Below are 16,968 nucleotides of genomic sequence, written 5' to 3' on the forward strand. Positions count from 1 at the left end.
TTTGGAGAGAGGATAAGACATTCTCTATCTTAACCATATGCAGAAAAGAATACAAAATCTGTAGCCAGTGCAAGCTCCTGAGACATCTGACTTGAACTTTATTTATTGTCCTAAACTGTAAAGTTTAAGGCTTTCTTATGCTGCTTTCTACTTCAGTATCAGTTGCAGGCTGTGTCTTGCTGCTTCTTGTGGTGTTTTCCTTGTGAAGTTTGTTTTAACCAGAAGCCAGAAGTGGTGCAATGGCTAAAAAGCATGCACTGCTTGTCTAAAGATGCAGCTGAAAATGAATCTCTGCCATTTCATTCAAGCAGAGTGTTGGGGCAATGCTCGTGGGTCTTTTGGAGCTCAGAAAGCAAAGGAAACTCTTACAGGACTTCAAATGTTTGAATGTTGTAGGCAGGCATCATTTTCTCCAGCATAACCCATTGTTGTATGTTTGCTTTTCCATCTGTCTGAGGAAAGCACCATTGACTTTGTATACTGACTGATTTCTGATCCATGACCAGGTAAGGCAACCAAAGGAGGCTGTCAAAAGGCAGTAGATGAATACTTTCCTTCCAGGCTTATCCCAGGTCATTGTTGCTGAGCTGTGTGGTGGTAGGGATGTGATACAAAGCGGTTTAAATAAGGAAGTTTCTAATTTATTGCTTGGTAGAAAGTCTTTACCTGTTTTCTAAAGCCTAACTTGGCTTCCCACTATGAACCTTTAATTTGTGACATGATTCTTTGCAGATTGATGTCTGGGGTCTCCTCCATGCTGAGTATATATAAATGCTAAGAATCTGATTTCTGTCTCCCTTATTACTTACACACAGACACAAAGGAGAGGGCAGTGTACACATGGAGGACGCTATTAATGTCAAACCCAAACTCTCTCTTTTGCAGCAAGAGGGATTATTAACATGTTATTTAAATACAATTCCTAATCTTGACTTACAGGAGTGTGTTTTTTATGGCGGCTTCTTTCTTCTCTATGGCGCTCACTGGAAGTGTGCTCTTAAATGTAAAAAAGGAGGAGGAGATCTCTTTAGTCTGAGCAGCCTATATCTGAATACCTCCTGTCCTGAAATAGTAGCTTTTGAAGAGGATCACTATTATTCAGAAGCAGGGAACATGTGCCATTTTTCTTTAGAAACAGAGATAGGATCCCTTCATCTGAATTCTTGGCAGATTTCAATGAAGTGAATAGGCCCACGTTTATAAATCTCTGTAGTGGTATTCTGTGGGAAAAAAAAAAGAAACAGATCCATACTGGGCTTTTTAATAATTAAAAATGTGTATTTCTGTAATCTCCTATTGATTTTTCCATTTATTTCTCAAGAGCTTGCAGAAGTCAGTAAATTTAGGGCTTTCTCCATGAGTGGCAGTTTATGCTGGCTTTCCTTCAATAGTTATTACTTTTCTGCATGGCCTATCCATCATCTTGAGTGCTTTCTAATTTATGGTAGGGATAATGTTGACAGCAGTGACATAGAGGACATACACTGTGGGCTTGAAATGAAGACACCAGGATGTAGGTTTTCTGACAGAAACATAATCTTTCTGTCTTCTGAAGTTAGCAATCTACCCCTCTGCTTTGATTTATGGATGGGGTGGGTGGGAGGATGCTCCACAAAGCTGGGTACGGCTGGACTTCAGCACCTCTCATCCACAAGTACTGCAGGAGCTTCTTGTATCATAGCAACTCGTATTCTCTCTCTTTTACTTATTCTGCTAATGCTGATGTCAGCAGCAAGTTCAGGTGTTGGTAAAGGTTTTAACTTCTGTCTGCTCACGTTTTCTGTTTGGACCCATCCTCGTGTTTGTAAGTGTAAGTTGTTTGAAATCTCCGTAGGCTCAGAACGGCTGTGTGCTGAGTTACTGCTGGTGGGAAGGGATCCAAATGGAAGTGGTTTGGCATGTGACTGCTGTGAAAGGTCTGTCAGCACTTCTGGCTTGGAAAGACAGGGAAGGTCAAACTTTGCCTCTTTCAGACCCTGTGGAAGGGAGGTGCTGGTGACGGCTTGCTAAGCTGGAGAGCTGGGCTGGAAGGGTGGCTCCAGGCACGATGCGTCGTAGGATCTGTGCTGTACTCAATCACATCCCTATTTTCCTCAATGTTGTCTCTGCATAAGATGTAAAAAGGGGATTTTCTAGAAGCATCACAGGTTGATTGGCCTCTGATTACAGCTGTAATCTGTAGAGGTTTTAACCCTTATATTAATAAAGTTTATAATGCTTATAGTAGTTTTAATTTTACTGCAGTAGATAAATGGTGGGCTGTAGCTTTTAGGGTGTTTGACATTTGGGTGTAATGGGAGTAAGACAATAAATGTGAGGAAATAAATGCAGTGCAAGGTAGCAGGTACTTCAGTAGGACTCTGCAATGCAAGGGAAGGAGGGAAACCCAGTGTTCTTGGCTCCACTAGCCTGGTGGTAGGAGTGTAGATTTGGACTTACCATGAGCTGAAGTGGTCATGATCTAAAGATTTGATTTTATAGGTGTCTGCTCTCCAGCTGCTACATTAACTGATCCATGGGGTATCTCATCCTTTTGTTTTCAGATCACCCAGGAAGCTGGAGAGTTCATGATTACATTTCCTTATGGATACCATGCTGGCTTCAATCATGGCTTCAACTGTGCTGAGTCTACCAACTTTGCCACTTTGCGATGGATCGACTATGGAAAAATGGCAACCCAAGTAGGTGTCTGTTGGCATGAAGGGCTCTTTAAAACCATGAGCTCATGAAATACAAAGGGGAGTGGGACACTTACCCTTAAGAACAAAGAGGAAAGTGCTATTGTTTTGAAGATGTGCTCTTTCAATTGTGCCATGTTGCTTGTTTATGCCTGTTGATACCTCTTGTCGTTTTGAGGGCAGAGTAATAACTTTCTCAAATGCCGGATGTTGCTCACACCTTGTCAACAGGTTGTTTTGAGACTAGTATGTTTGATAGTTTTCTCATGCATCCAGACTGCTTTTCTTAGTGAATAAGGTGACTGATGTAACTGAGTACAATTCATTAGGTACACACTGAAGGAGAAGGAATAAGCTGGCAATACTTTTAAGCTTTAATAAGACTATGGTAATAACCTTCTGAAAGGATCTGAGTTTCTCTAGTCTATGCACTCGGTTAACTCTGAAGAGCAGAGTCATGAAGTGCCTGTGTGGCTATTTCCATTAGGGCAAATTTCCTGCACGTTTTGTTACTTCTGGCGGTTCTGGAGTCAGTGACAGCTTTCACGCCAGCACACGCACGCCATTCTCTTGGGTTTAAGTGTGAAGTGCAACTGATTCAACGGCATCTGTGAAGTTTTAAAGTGGGTGTCAGTTCCACACGGTGTTTGGGGAAAGGAGAGATGATTGCGGGGGGGGGGGGGCACATTTGGAAATTGCTTCAGATTTTCCTTTCCAAAAAGGCAAGCTCAGTTTTTGCTTTCTGATAGCATTTATAACCTTTTCTGCATTTATTTGTCTCGTGTCCACTCGGCTTGACTCTGTAGCTTTTGTAAGGCATCCTAACGCTTTCCTCTGGACAAAACCAACCCTGTTCAAAACAGGCTGCAAGTCCATCTGTGTCTCAGTCTGTGGAGCAATGTGGTGATGTCCATTTTTCCTTCACAAAGGTTTATATCGAGAGTAGCAAAAGGCAGATGATTGTTGCTGGCATGATTCCCTTCTCAGGGTTGGGATCCTGGGGTCTCTTTGACCTTCCACCTTTTTGCTGTAATGCCTTTGGGCAGTTTGGAGCCATGCTGGATTTTCTGCACAGGATTATATTGGGCAGTGATCAAAGGTGTGTGTTGATCAGCCCCAGTGGCTGCTTTGTGCCTAATGTGAGTTACTGGGTTTTGCTTCCGGAGGCTGGTGCTGTTCCTGGCACTGCAGGCTTCGGGGGATCCTGTAGAATCACAAAAACCCTCATGCCATTTCTTCTCTTTTTCCCTTTTAATAAATGAAGAGCATTAAATTGCTACTAATGGCAAGTGAAATTATCTCTCAACCGAAAAATCCTCATGCTGGAAAGCTACCGTTTGTCCTGTCTGTGTCTGCTGGTGTTAAAGTAGTGAACTCTGCATTGGTGTTTGTATCCCACTGTTCATATTCTACTGATGCTGCGGTGGCAGTAACGGAGGCTCCAGGGTTTGGTGGAGGCTGGAATGCGAGTCATACATTGAATATGTGTTGGAGTTAAAGGGATGGGTAAGAAAAACTTAAAACCATAACAGGCCTCAAATCAGTGTTAAGTGTCTTCAACTCAAAAATAGCCAAGCAAACTTGGTTTGGAAAGGTAAAGAATCGTGTTTGTCTGCTGTGACCTTGTATAGCAGGTTTATCTGTGGCAAATGGTCATGGTATTACACCCCAGAAAATGGGGTTTATCGTCAGAATTCTGACAGACCCTTAACTACAGCAGTGCCAGCAGGCACCGCTCTAATATTAAAAGCAATTTTGGCTTCAGCCATGTGTTCACAAACAAGTGACATTTGGGAAGTGCAGCTTTAGATTGAGCCTCCATGCTTACATTGTTAAGCAGCGTAGCGTGAAATTACTGAACAAGCAGCACAGAGAGCTCGGAGCAAATCTGGGCAGAGAAAGTTGAAGTGTGGAAGGAGCTGCCCAATTTATTTCCATTGCACTCGCTGACACTTGCCTGTTCAGAGGTTTCTGCTTAATATTGCCTAAAGCACACACTGCACACGTGTTAATTAACCCTTTGGTGCTTTGCTCTGGGGTTCCAGATGAGGTATGAATGCTGTTACACTGCAAGGGCAAAAGGTTTGTTTAAATCTCATTTGAAGTTAAACAGGATCTGAATGAAATACCAGCCGACTCTGTATGCTCAAGCTGGGGAGAATTCATGGAGAAGAGGGGCTTCCCGGAGTGTGTGAGTTTGGTTAACTGCTGCAGGTTTGCTCAATTTAAGGAGTGGCTGTATTGATTGCAGTGATTGCAGTGCTCTCAGGCATGGGTAGATTGTCCTGCCCCACACTGAAGCAGGATTTCTTCTTCTTGTCACACATTCCTTTATAAAGTTCTCAAAGTCTCGACTGTGCAGCACTCTGCAGGGACATCCTCTTACTGCCCCAAAGCCACATGCCTGGAAGGTGATTCCTCTCCTTTCCTGAGGTTAGCAATACAGCTCTCATGTCCTGCCAGCACTCCTGAGATCGGGGACAAGGTGAGGTTCAGAATTAGCCACTTGTAATGTTCTCCTGGACATTATCCTGGGGATGAGATTTGGATTGTGCTCCACTGAGAGCAATGTAAGTCAATGGCATAGCACGAGACAGAGCTCACATAGGAAGGTAATGGCTCACCTCAGAGAAACATGAACAGAGCTCTGCTAATTGCCTGCCAGATGGATGAAATGTTCTGCTAACCACAGCAGAACCTGCCTGGGCTGTAAAAATACGTAATAACCAGAGTGAAGTTTAAAGATCAGCTTCTCAGGCACTGGTTCTGCTCTAATTGTACAACAAGCATGAGCATTAGCACAGGAAGGAAAAGCGATGGCTGCAGGGTTGTGTAGGAAGGTAATAGTGGGAATTTGTGCTTGTGTCTGTGCAAAGTTGTAACCAGGATGAACAGATGCTTAAAAATTCCAGTAGAAATTGCTTTGGTGAATCCTGAAGTGAAAGAACTGCCTGTCCTGGTTGGCTCAAAGCTTTTTGAGAGCCTGGTGGGAGTTGTGGAGTCTCTTTCAGAACTGCTTGGCAGCAGTTGATGGGAAGGAATTGGAAGGGGACACTGTGAGGGTGTGCTCGTGGGGTTCATGTCCTTAGGTGGAAGTTGCTGACAAGTAGCCTCTTACTGTAAGAACGTACTGACCAAAACATCTCTTTGATTTGCTGATCCTTCTCATAATTGCTTCTCTAGCCTCAGTGCTGAGTGCTGGGATGTGACAGACAAAATTCATGCCATATCTCATGCTGGGTATAAATGCTCAGCACTGATTGCTCTCTGTTCCCAGCAAATGTCAATCTCCTTACATTCAGAAGAAAGGTATAAAATCCTCCTTTCCTTCGGGTTTCAATGACATGGTGACAGACCACTGGGAAATAGATGCCTTGCATACAGCTGGACATTGTGCCCAGAAGTCTAAGAATTAACAGCTCTTTAACTGTTATCCCATTTATTGTCAATGTAAATGTCTCCATCTGTCCTCGAGGAACCTCGTGTTGTAGCTGATTTCTTTCCAGCCAAGGTGACTTGGAGGCCAAGCACAGCTTGCCTCTGCCACCTCATCAGTGTGAAAGGCTGTGGTTGAACAGCACATCTGTCAGTGCCTTGTCTCGGGATGGGAGAGGGACCTTCAGTTAATCATGGGGCTCCCATAGATAATCCTGGTGTGCTGTCACTAGGTCTTCCCAAATACGTGATGGGAATTCACTTTGGCATCCTTTGCGGATCAGACTTAGGGAATGCTCTTTTCAGGGTGCAGTGCTGTTTGACCAACATGAGTATTAACCCGTCACAGTGCACAAAGTAAAAAGAGATCCAGAAGGAATGAGTTAAACTTACTTTAAATCCCAAACATGATTGTAAACTGCTCAGGACTTAATGCACGGTAACTGGGACGTATCCACCTTGGGCCGGGGTGACTTGGGGCACCTTGCCTCTGTCTCTGCTCAAGGCTTGGGGTAGCCCTTGGAACAGTGACCTGGGAAGGTGCTGGGTTTTAAACAGGTATTTGTTAAACGGATGAGGCCCATTTATGCTTCTCAGCGTAATTTACTTTTGCTTAATTACTGTAGGGTGTAAAGCATGGTTTTGACATTTTGAATGCTGCTTAATAATGACTTTGCCAGGCCAGGCTGACTCTCCAAGAGCCCGTGATGGAAATGCTGGATCTCTGGGATGGAAAGCTGCCCTGAACCCTGGAGTCCTGACGTTGCCGGGCTGCCACAGTCTCCCATTCTCTCTCTGCCTCGCTAACCGTGTGATTTATCGTGTGGAGGTTGTGGTGTGCTTTGTGGCTGTGGTAAATAGCGACATGAAGAATGTGCTCCCTGCAGCTTGTTCATTCAGCTTCTCTGTCGCACAGGAGACCCTGATAAAGTGTACCAGCCCCAATCATTCATGTGTCAGAGTGGAGGCTTAAGGGTCGTCTGGCTTTGGGGCTGCTAGTATGGCAAGGCCATCAAAAATCCCTTTTAAAAGCTGCCATAGACTGTGCTTTTGTATGCAGCTGGTGTTGCTCTGTTGGAACTGCTTCAGGGCTGACACATGGGGGCATAGATAGGAAGAAGGAAGAGCAGTCTTACATTCCAGCTAAGAACAAATAACTCAGTTCTGTTAAAGAATTACAGAAATGGTGATGTTAGAACTCTGAAAGGCAGTGTGAAAGCGTAAAGAAGCTGTGAATGGACATTATGCTTTCTCATCAGGTACCTTTCCTTTTTGATGTCCACCGCAGCAAGGCCTTCAGTGTACTGAAAGGCAGCGTTTTTTACCCTTCGGCCTCTTCACTTTGTGCATGAAGAGCACTTTAAAGCCCACTTTTTATTACAATGCAGTGGGAGTAGATTGCTTATGAACAACCTCTTTTATTGTTTAACTCCATTTGGCTTCATTACTTGCCTTTCCTGATAGCCCATGCTGCTGACGGCATCTCCCAGCTTGCTTCCCTGGTGGCAGTTTGCAGTTTCAGCATTTTCCTGGGGCAGCTCATAGCTGGATGCTTCTGAATCCTGATGTCTGAGGTTGGGCTCTTGCTTTACCAGGCTCTTTAACTGCTTCAGAAATACATGCAAGTGGGTCTAGATTATTACAGGAGAGAGACAGAAGCGCTTCATTTGGGGTGCGGTTTTCAGAGGGGTCTAATCAAGACATGAATACACAACCTCTTGCCTCACGTATGCATCAGACCTCCCTTGATTCTAAGTCGTAGCATTTAGAGTTGCAAAAGATGTATTTTCAGCTTTGTATCCTTTTGAAAAATGTTGCTGTGGAATACTTGTTATTACCAGGGCAAAGAATTGGATGATGTGCTAGAAGCAAATCTGAGGTTGTCACTTCAGGTACCGACACTTCATATTCCACCAAACGTCATTATTCATGTTCCTACAAACTGCCTATAGATCTTGTTTGTCCTCCATGGGATCCAAAATAGTGGATTTTACTACTTCATCTGTTGGTTTACAGATGTAATGCAGCACAGCATTTGCCTTTCTTTTGAAAAGAAAGGAATAAAAAGCAGACGATCAAACCAGAGGATAAAAGGATATCTTCAGTGACTTAGCAAAAATCGTCTCGTGTGCCTGTCACTTCAGAGGTGTAGCTCTTCACCAAGCCATGTCAGTTCATGCTTGCTGACCAGTTCATGCATGAGCCCAGGGTGCTGACCTGCACCAATGCCATGGGGTGGTCAGGGTAGGCTCCTCTCACCAACTGCAAGCCTCATGGTGCAGAAGAAATGATACCTTGGGATAATCTCAGAGTGATGTTCACTATAGACAACATCATAACTGCTGGATAAATGTCTTACTTTGTTTATCCATTGTACTGGAATGAGTGTCACAACAGAAGAGAACTAATACTTCATTGAATCCCCTTCTTGTAGTGCTGCTGAGAGCACTGAATTTCCTTCTGTGTTCTTTCAGCCTTGTCTGAGACGTGTATAAACCAGGACCCCACTGAGATGATCCCCTCCTGCCCCGCCGCTGTGGTTGTGTTTGTCTTGCAGGGATGAAGATTGCATATGTTTGAGAGATTTAGGAGTATGTGGCATCCTTACAGGTATAACCTACAGAATAGGAAGAGGTAGAAAGGAATTCTGGTGGAGGCTGCAAAATAGCTTTGCCAAACAAGAGAAAGCCAGTTCTCTACCCACAGAAATCCACATGGAACGTTATGGCAGCACATTAAGGAAGCACGCAAGGAGAAGTTATGCCTGCAGCCAAGGACCAGGGGGAGTCCTTGGAAATCTTTCCCTAATTGTTTTGTTTATGAACCTCTGTAGAGGAGTTCCAGTGGGTTTCCTAATGAACTGGTTTGTTGTTGAGACTCACGGCAGTGCTGATAATTACACTAGAAACAGGGGGTCAAGACTCATCTTCTTTCCCACAAGCTTTCAACTACCAACCATTAAACACGCAAACTGTGCGTCTTAGGTTTTTCTCCTTCTTCTCAATTTTAACTCCTCATGCACTTGCGGAATCCCTGCTGCTCGTGTCAGGCCTGTCCGTGGAATCTGAGTGCTTTTGTTGCTTCTGAAAGCTTGGCTAGCTATGAGCATTGCTGTGCAGGACAAGTGGCTTTGGGCTGAGTGGGAGGAAAATGAAACCGGAGCCTAACCTAGTTTATTCTGTCATCGTGGCTGAGTATTGACTAGGTCTCAAGTACCGCGTCTGCACTGCACTAACAAATTGGGTAACTGTTCAAGAGCATTAGACTGGGAGGACTTTGTGTTTCTCCCAAAAGCTGCAGTTCTTGCCTCAGCCTGGTAATGTATGGAGAGCAGCTTAGGAGTGTCGTCTGCATTAGCAATGTGTGTTCCCATCAGACACAGCAGGAATTTCTTAGCTGCCTTTTGCATGTAATCATCTTTCTCTCCCAGCAACTTGCTTTTAGGCGTCATTGTTATGAAAAAGCAATAGGAAAAGCTTTAAGCACAGATTTTTGCTCTGGCATTTAATGGTGCCATAATAGCTGGAAGAGCCTCAACTTGGAGTGTGTTGGGGGTTATGTATTTTAATTCCCATTAAGGCAAAGTGGGAGGCTACTGGGTCTTAAACAGCTGTGCAGTGGGCCCTGATTCTGTCTGAATGTGAGGGGGTTTTCTATGGGAACCAGAGGTGCCAAATGAAATACATCATTTTGGTGACTATTTCTACATAAGGAGAAGGGCTATTTTACATTAACGTTTTATGTGTTATGGAACAGATGGGGTTCAGTTTAGTGTTAATAGCTGGGAAGTGAGGGAAATAGCCTTACAAAAATGATGCTGCTGAAGGTTGAGGTTGAATGAGGCTGCATTTTTCCATCTATCATTTGATTTTATTACTTGGAGGAGACAGTCTTTTCATTTGACTGTTATTTTCTATAGGCTTATTAGTGTTTTTATTAAAAGAAAAACACTGCAGAGAAGATAATGGTTACACATCCAGTAGCCACAGATTTCCCACTATCAGGCTTGGAGTTCTAATTGATGAGACAGGGCTCCTGGTGTGGTCAGATGTTTTACCACAGTCTCCAGCTTTGAGTAGCAGAGAATAAAATAAGAAGTAGGAGAAGAATGTTGGGTTTCTGTGTTCGAGAAGTGCTTCACTCTGCATTTTCTTACAGTACTTGCGCTTAGATTGCAAATTGCCTTTACGTGTCCTTATCCTGGCTGGTTAATAGTCATTAGCTCGTGAAAAAGGAGAGGTGAGGCCAGGGAAAGCCTTCAAAAGGTGGAACAAAGTAAGTTCTTGTAGATTTGGTGAATATATGGAAGCTCTTCTTGCTGTTTTGGGTCTGCAATCCCGGGGAACCGAAGGCAAAGAGCTAACCCTAAAGCTGTTTGATTTTTGTCTTGTTTTCCACCTTATCTTCAGGACTTGGAGCCAGTCCTTAGAGATGCCAGTTGGGAATATTCTGTTGTTTGCTCTGTTGCTGAGACAGCCCTGTGGTTCCTGAACACTCTGGTGTGGTGGTCTGGCTACCAAATGGGGAACAACAGAGAAAAGATGCAGAGATACTTCATCAGATCTCAGAGTTCCTTACATTTCTCACTGGTCATTTGGATAGGATGGGTCTGTCCTCCAGCTTGCCATTTAGTCATGCTCTGTGCTTGGGGTGACCATATCACTCTTCAGCCTTTCCCAGGCTGCTGAAATACATGTGTTTATGACCATAATTAAATACTTTGAAAGAGACAGAACTCTGTATATGGAAGGAGAGGCAATACATGGAAATGGGTATCATTGCCAGGGAAACACAAGCTCGCTGCTTTTGTCTTGCTCTAATGGAATAAAGCAGGTAATTCATTGCAAAGGGAATTTCTTGCCCTTCTCTCTACCCACAGTCTCCTCCTGCTCTCCTCCCTTCTCCTCCCTCTCGCACCCCTCACACACACGTGCACATTCCCTTCTGCAGCTGTGGGAAGCGTCTGCTGTATTAAGTAGGATTTTGCTGCTGGGTCTGAGGGAAGGGTATGGAAAAATACCTTGACCATTATGGGAATGGGAATGTGACACAACTGCAGCGGCTGAGGAAATATAGCGGTGTGGTCTGGAAGAAGCCCCAGAGGGAAGAGGTTTTGTGCATTATTCATGCTTGCTAGTATGAAAGCAATAAAATGAAATTAAAATTGAAATATAAACATACATCATGTTAGATCTGTGTAAGGAAAAGAACTTGGCTACTGCAGGCTCTTGGAGATTGCAGCCCACAGAGGCATTTCTCTGACGAGCATCCAGATAGCTCAGCGTGTGCTTTCCTGATAAACTCCGTACTCTTTACATTTCTGTGAGACTCTTAAGCTGCTGGTGGTTGGAGCTGTACTGGAGACCTTTAGCCCTGCACGACTTGGGATTTGCTCCACTTGATTTGAAGGCATTGACACAGGTGTGCTGCAGCATGTCGGTTCGAGGGTAGGATCACAAAGCAGGCTGTTGCCCTTTTAAGCCATTTTTCATCCTTTGTTAAAGGCAGAGGAGGTCAATCTCCGTAGCTCATCGATGATGTGTGCTGTGGGGTGCTCTCCTGTATTCCTCTTTGTAGCAGTGCACAGGTCCTTTGAAAACTTCTTACGGAAAAGTGATGGAAAATGTGCTCAATACAAATCCCTTAAGCTACAATTGCAGGTGATGCCGCTTGGAAGCTTCTGCCTGGTCAGGGGTTTGAAGCATGGGCACCATGTGTGTTCCTGCTGGTCTTTGGCCAAATTGCATTTGCAGCCTTTCTATCCCACATTATTTTTCATTAAATGAATTGAGTTTTCCTAGCAGTGCTGTCCATAAATCCTGCTTCCCACTCGGCACACTCCTGGGCCGAGCAGCATTGCAGTAGCCAGTGGTCCTGTGGGATAGTAGATGAGGAGTCTATGGCTTTCAGTCACCAGAAGGTTTTAGCTTGCCATGACCTGCTGTTGATGTGTTGTTCTTTCTTGTAGTGTACGTGCCGCAAGGACATGGTGAAGATCTCCATGGATGTCTTTGTGCGGGTTTTGCAACCGGAGCGTTACGATTTATGGAAACAAGGAAAAGACATCACTGTCCTGGACCACATGAAACCCACAGCTCTGACTAGCCCAGAACTAGATGCCTGGAATGAGACGAAGGCAGAGTTGAAGACTAAACTGCTTCGCAGGTAAAGAGAAAAACCAGGAAGGAAGAGAGCTGTGCCTGAGCACTGTGCTGGATTTCTCTTGCTAGGATTTTCAGCGCTGTGATTCGTAGTTTGGTATAGTTCAGACTCTCCTTTTGTTTTGTTTGTTTTGAACAGTTCCTCTTGTGATTTTTCTCGGGTAATGTGCTCCCTCATTGTTCTGTTTCCGTTAAATGTTAGAGAAGCACGTGTTTTCTGGAAGTAGGACACTGTGTGCCCCCTCACATCTCATCTCTTAGCCTGCAAGACAAAAAAGTCTATAGGAAACATTTATAGCTTCACTCATCAGAATGCAGGAGGACAAAAAAGCCCCATCAGTTGCAAAAGGGATTTCATGCATGCCTTTCTGTGCTTCCTTTGATCTCTGTATTAATTTTCTACACGTTGGTGGGTTTTGTGTGTTACAGCATGCTGGAATTGAAAATTTGGCATGCTAACCTTTTACTGTTGGAATCTTGCTTTTATAGGATAGGAGATGAGGAAGAGGACAACAAACACCGGTATGTGACTTCCCCCATCAACTCTATGACTTCATTCTTTTCCCTGTCAAGTTTCTTAAAACAGTCACTCTGAAAGTGTTTTTCACTTCGTTTTTTCATGTCTGCTTCCTTAAGGGGGCACAGAAAATCTTTGGGCATCGATGTTTCTCACACTGCATCTTGGGTTTGTGTAGTTTCCTGAGGTCTTCTCTCGCATCATTAGAGGCCCCCAGCGCTCTCATGCCTATTCTGGTTTTCCATTCTTGAGAGTACAGATAATCTGCTGAATTGGTAGTGGTGTGTAATGGTGAACTGGTTGTGGATAAAGCTAACTGCTCACCAAGGCAGATAAGGAAATGCTGCTGCTGCTGTCTCAAACAGTGGACTTGAACTAGAGTGTTGTAGACATAGGCTGCCAATGGGAGAACTTCCCTTCCTTCCTCAGGCTTGCTTGAAAAATGAGACTATATTCTAGGAAATGGCATTATCATAGGGCTTTAATGTACTCAGATGTAAAGTGTGTCCCCATCCATATGCTGCCTTACCCTTCTTTTGTACATCATTCCCATTCCTGCTCTGCCTGTTACCCAGATGCTTGCAGTGTAGCACATAAGCTTACTTCTTTCTGCTGTCATCTAGTATTTGTTGAATTTCTGGGTGTGAGTGTTGGCAGTCTCTGGGAATTGTGCTGCCTTATCCAGATCCAATATCACTTCTTTGAAATCCAGGGAAAACTTTACATAGGCTTTAGGTTTCTGGGACCGTCTTTGATAGGGACTTTGAGTAACAGTCTAAAAACTGTTGACCTAATAATTTGATGATAGCTGATTGATTTAGGCATTCTAGCAAAGAATAATGTAACATACCAGCTTCTCTAGCACTGGGGATTGTCTTCCAGGAGTTTTCACCCACTGTGGCATAGGACTGGTGCTCCTTTCTTTGTCTCGTCTTTTCTATGTGAAATGATTCATCCATTATTTTACACCTGCTGCAGTGGGAAAGCCTGTTCCCTGCTAAATCCATGCTCCAAAAGACATCATAAATACAGTATTTGGCAGGTAACTGACCTCTGCAATGTCACTCCGCTCCAGAGGTTATATTCCTGAAAGGTTTTCAACTATTCCATCTGTAGTGAGCTCCAGGAAAAGCAGGGCAGTCTCAGGGGCAGAAGTCATGATTTATGCTCTATGGGCAGTGATTCTCTGAACTCCAGTGGGGCCCTGCATCTTTTTCTTCCTCATCTGAAAACTGGGAATCTCTTTACTGCCTGTGGCTATTACGGGTTACTTAGATAGATGTAATGTTTGCAGTGTAAGGTGTTGTATGAACACCAAGGTTTATTTTCCCTTGTTAAGCCTATGACTTAGCAGAGAAGCCTCTCTCTTAACCTGAGCCTATTGCAAAAGATCCAGGTATTTATTTTTCCTTATCTATCCATTGTTTCCTACATCATTTCAGTATTATCCTGAAGCAGTTCTGAAGCTGTTGCATGCTGCTTAGCAGTAGTCTTTCTCCTATACTTGCATCTTGGAAAGACATAATTTTACTTGAAGACTGACTGTTCTCAGCAGGATGGACTTTACTGGAAGAACGGGATTCACCTCTGCCCAAACCTCTTCACAGATGTATCTACTTAATTTAAGTTACTTTGTGGTCTGATCTTCAAAGAGAACAAATGCTGCTTTTTTTTTGCCAGCTCTCTTAGAAAATGGAGCTTTTAAACTCTGCAGAGAGATGTGTTATTTCTTCTCTAAGGTCATTCATCCTTAGTTACCTTGAAAAACTCAACTCTGTTTACTTTATAAGCCTCAGCAAGAGACTGGTTTAGTCTGGTCCACAAAAAGCTCAGTTCTGATATGCAGATTGTCAGCTACAGAACAGCTTCATTTCTGGAGCGTACCAGCCTTCAGTGTGCACTTCTGGAAGCGCAGTTGCTTTCAGTGATTTGCTTTTTGCCTCTCTTCGTTTCCCCCCGACTCCAGAGTGCGAAGAGCACTGCACAAAAGTCTTTTTTTATCTACTGGGAGTATAAAGCTTTGTGATTTAATTTTTTTTTTTTTTTTTTGCCTGGCATTTCTACACGGCGGGAATAAAACACACACTTTACTAAAAATAGCTTCTAGCACTTGATTCTGCTCCAGTGCTTTCTTCACCAGCTATGGAAAGTTCCAGCTGCAATGGAAAAGTCTGACAGGTTTAGCTTCTCCTCCCACCTTTCTTTTCTCCCTGGGAGAAGGTGGTGTGTTCTTAGACTATGGGTGAAAAGTTGATGCTTCTGGGTTCAGCTCTGTGCTCCTGCAGATGAATGTCTTGCAAAGTTCACATCTCTACTTGCAGGGCTACCATATGGGTAGAGTCTGGTGATTATAAATTGCTGCTCATATTCTGTACTGTTAATTCAGTTCAGGTTGAATTTCCTTCTTCCTTCTTCAGTGGCTACCTGGTGAAGGGCTCTGGATTCCATTGTGCTCCAAATCTAATGAGCAGGGTGGGAGGCTGATTTCTAGAGTTTGGGGCTGATGCAAGCAGCGTGGTTGTGTTCTGCACTTGGCTACGGGGTGGGAGGTGCAAAGCCATGTGGAAGATGCAACTCTCAACAAGTTTACTTTCTTCATAGCAGCCTAGGGGGCTGTTTGGGATTTGGGGCTGATAAGGCCCTGATGTATTGGCTGTCACTGAAGAGTGCACGATTCAAGGCGCTATTTTTGCCCCACTCTGCCCCCTGCCCCGTGAATTGGATGGGGCTGGGCAGGGGCTTGGGAGGGGACACAGCTGCGACAGTGGGCAAAAGGATGTTCTATGCCATAGAACATCACACAAAGCAATAAACACTGGGGTAGAGAAAGAGGGAGGGGGGTTGGCTTCCAAGGTGGCTGTTTGGAGACTGGCTGAGCATTGGTCTGCCTGTAGGAGCTGGTGAGTGGGTTTCCTTTATGATTTCTCTCTCTTTTTATTCTTTTCTATCTCAACCTACAAGTTTTCTGGCTCTTGTTCTTCCTCTTTTCCCCTCCCTGCCCCACTTGAGCAGGGGGAGGGAGTGAGTGAGTGCCTGTCTGTGTGGGTGCTTGGCTTCTGATGCACTTCCTAACCAAAAGGCATTATCCTGCATTTGGTTTTTGCATTGTGGCTGCTGTAATCTCCTCATCTCAGTGGAGCTGACTCTTTAGAAAGAGCAACATCACTATTGGCTTGTTAGTATTAGTCTGATCATATTAATATGCAGTTTTCTTTTAGTTAGACTTGTTCATAGGCCTTGGACCTTGTGGATTATATTACCGAAAAGTCACAAACTGCTTACTGATGATGCTATAAGCATTCATTATGCTGTGTTTTTAGAAAGTGGGTAATGCCTCAGAGCTGGAAGGTGATGCTTTCCAGCAGTTTGCCAAAGGGGGAAGCATGTGCAGAATGAGAAGAGACGATGGAATGGAGGCAGAGGATTAAAGAAAAATTTATAACAAGTTTTCATCTATATTTTGACCTACAAGCAAAGCAGATTTAAAATACAATTACAATCATTCTAGCTGCAGCTCGTGAGCTTACAATAGTAATGGTGGGGAAAAGCTCTTTGGGAAGCCTGGACAATTAATGGCTGCTGTGAATGGGTCATAAATGTTGTATTATACAAGGTTCATCTGTTTCCCTTCAGATGTCTGTTTTACCCTGTAGCTACTGTTAGCTACCTTGTATTTTCTCTCCAAAGAAGGTCCTTTTGTTTTGTATTCAGCTAAGTCACTGATTGTTTTGTATACTGAAGGCAGTTCTTTTATGTCAAATCACACTTCTGTTCTTCTAGGTCTCAGCGAAAAAGAAGTCAACCCAGAAGACATAAAACAGAGGATCAGAAGTCTCTTGGAGATGTCATGGCTATGGAAACTGCCTTGGAAGATGTGAAAGTAAAAGAGGAACTGAAAAGAGGGCCAGACCTAGAGGAAGAGGACAGAAGCAAAGTGATTGAGGGAGAAGGTAAGGGCCCTGCTCACTGATGGCAGATCACTTCAGTGAAGAATTAGGGCAAGCTACTTCTCTAAAACACATTTGTAAATGACTTGTCTGCTGCTCTTTATTTCTTTTGAAATAGTAGTGGAATCTTTCCCAATATTAAAACTATGCTCACTGAAATACAACATCATTTACAACAGCTATTGATTTTCCCCCTCTCTTTAGGGATTCAGTGCAAATAGCTTTCTTAG

At 43.8% G+C, this 16,968-nt stretch overlaps 1 protein-coding gene across 2 annotated transcripts in view; it reads left to right on the forward strand.

The window, feature by feature from the left end:
- The window catches only part of KDM4B (lysine demethylase 4B), a 78,173-nt gene that overhangs the window by 35,767 nt on the left and 25,438 nt on the right, over positions 1 to 16,968 (forward strand). Inside the window, exons 8-11 of one of the 2 annotated variants that reach the window (XM_065699604.1) lie at positions 2,544 to 2,681; positions 12,082 to 12,278; positions 12,764 to 12,796; positions 16,572 to 16,741. In XM_065699604.1, coding sequence (XP_065555676.1) covers positions 2,544 to 2,681; positions 12,082 to 12,278; positions 12,764 to 12,796; positions 16,572 to 16,741 — 538 coding nt within the window. The remainder of the gene's footprint in view (positions 1 to 2,543; positions 2,682 to 12,081; positions 12,279 to 12,763; positions 12,797 to 16,571; positions 16,742 to 16,968) is intronic. The other variant, XM_065699605.1, reaches the window with a different exon arrangement.

This window comes from Lathamus discolor, chromosome 21 (assembly GCF_037157495.1).
Source record: "Lathamus discolor isolate bLatDis1 chromosome 21, bLatDis1.hap1, whole genome shotgun sequence".
Classification (NCBI taxonomy): domain Eukaryota; kingdom Metazoa; phylum Chordata; class Aves; order Psittaciformes; family Psittacidae; genus Lathamus; species Lathamus discolor.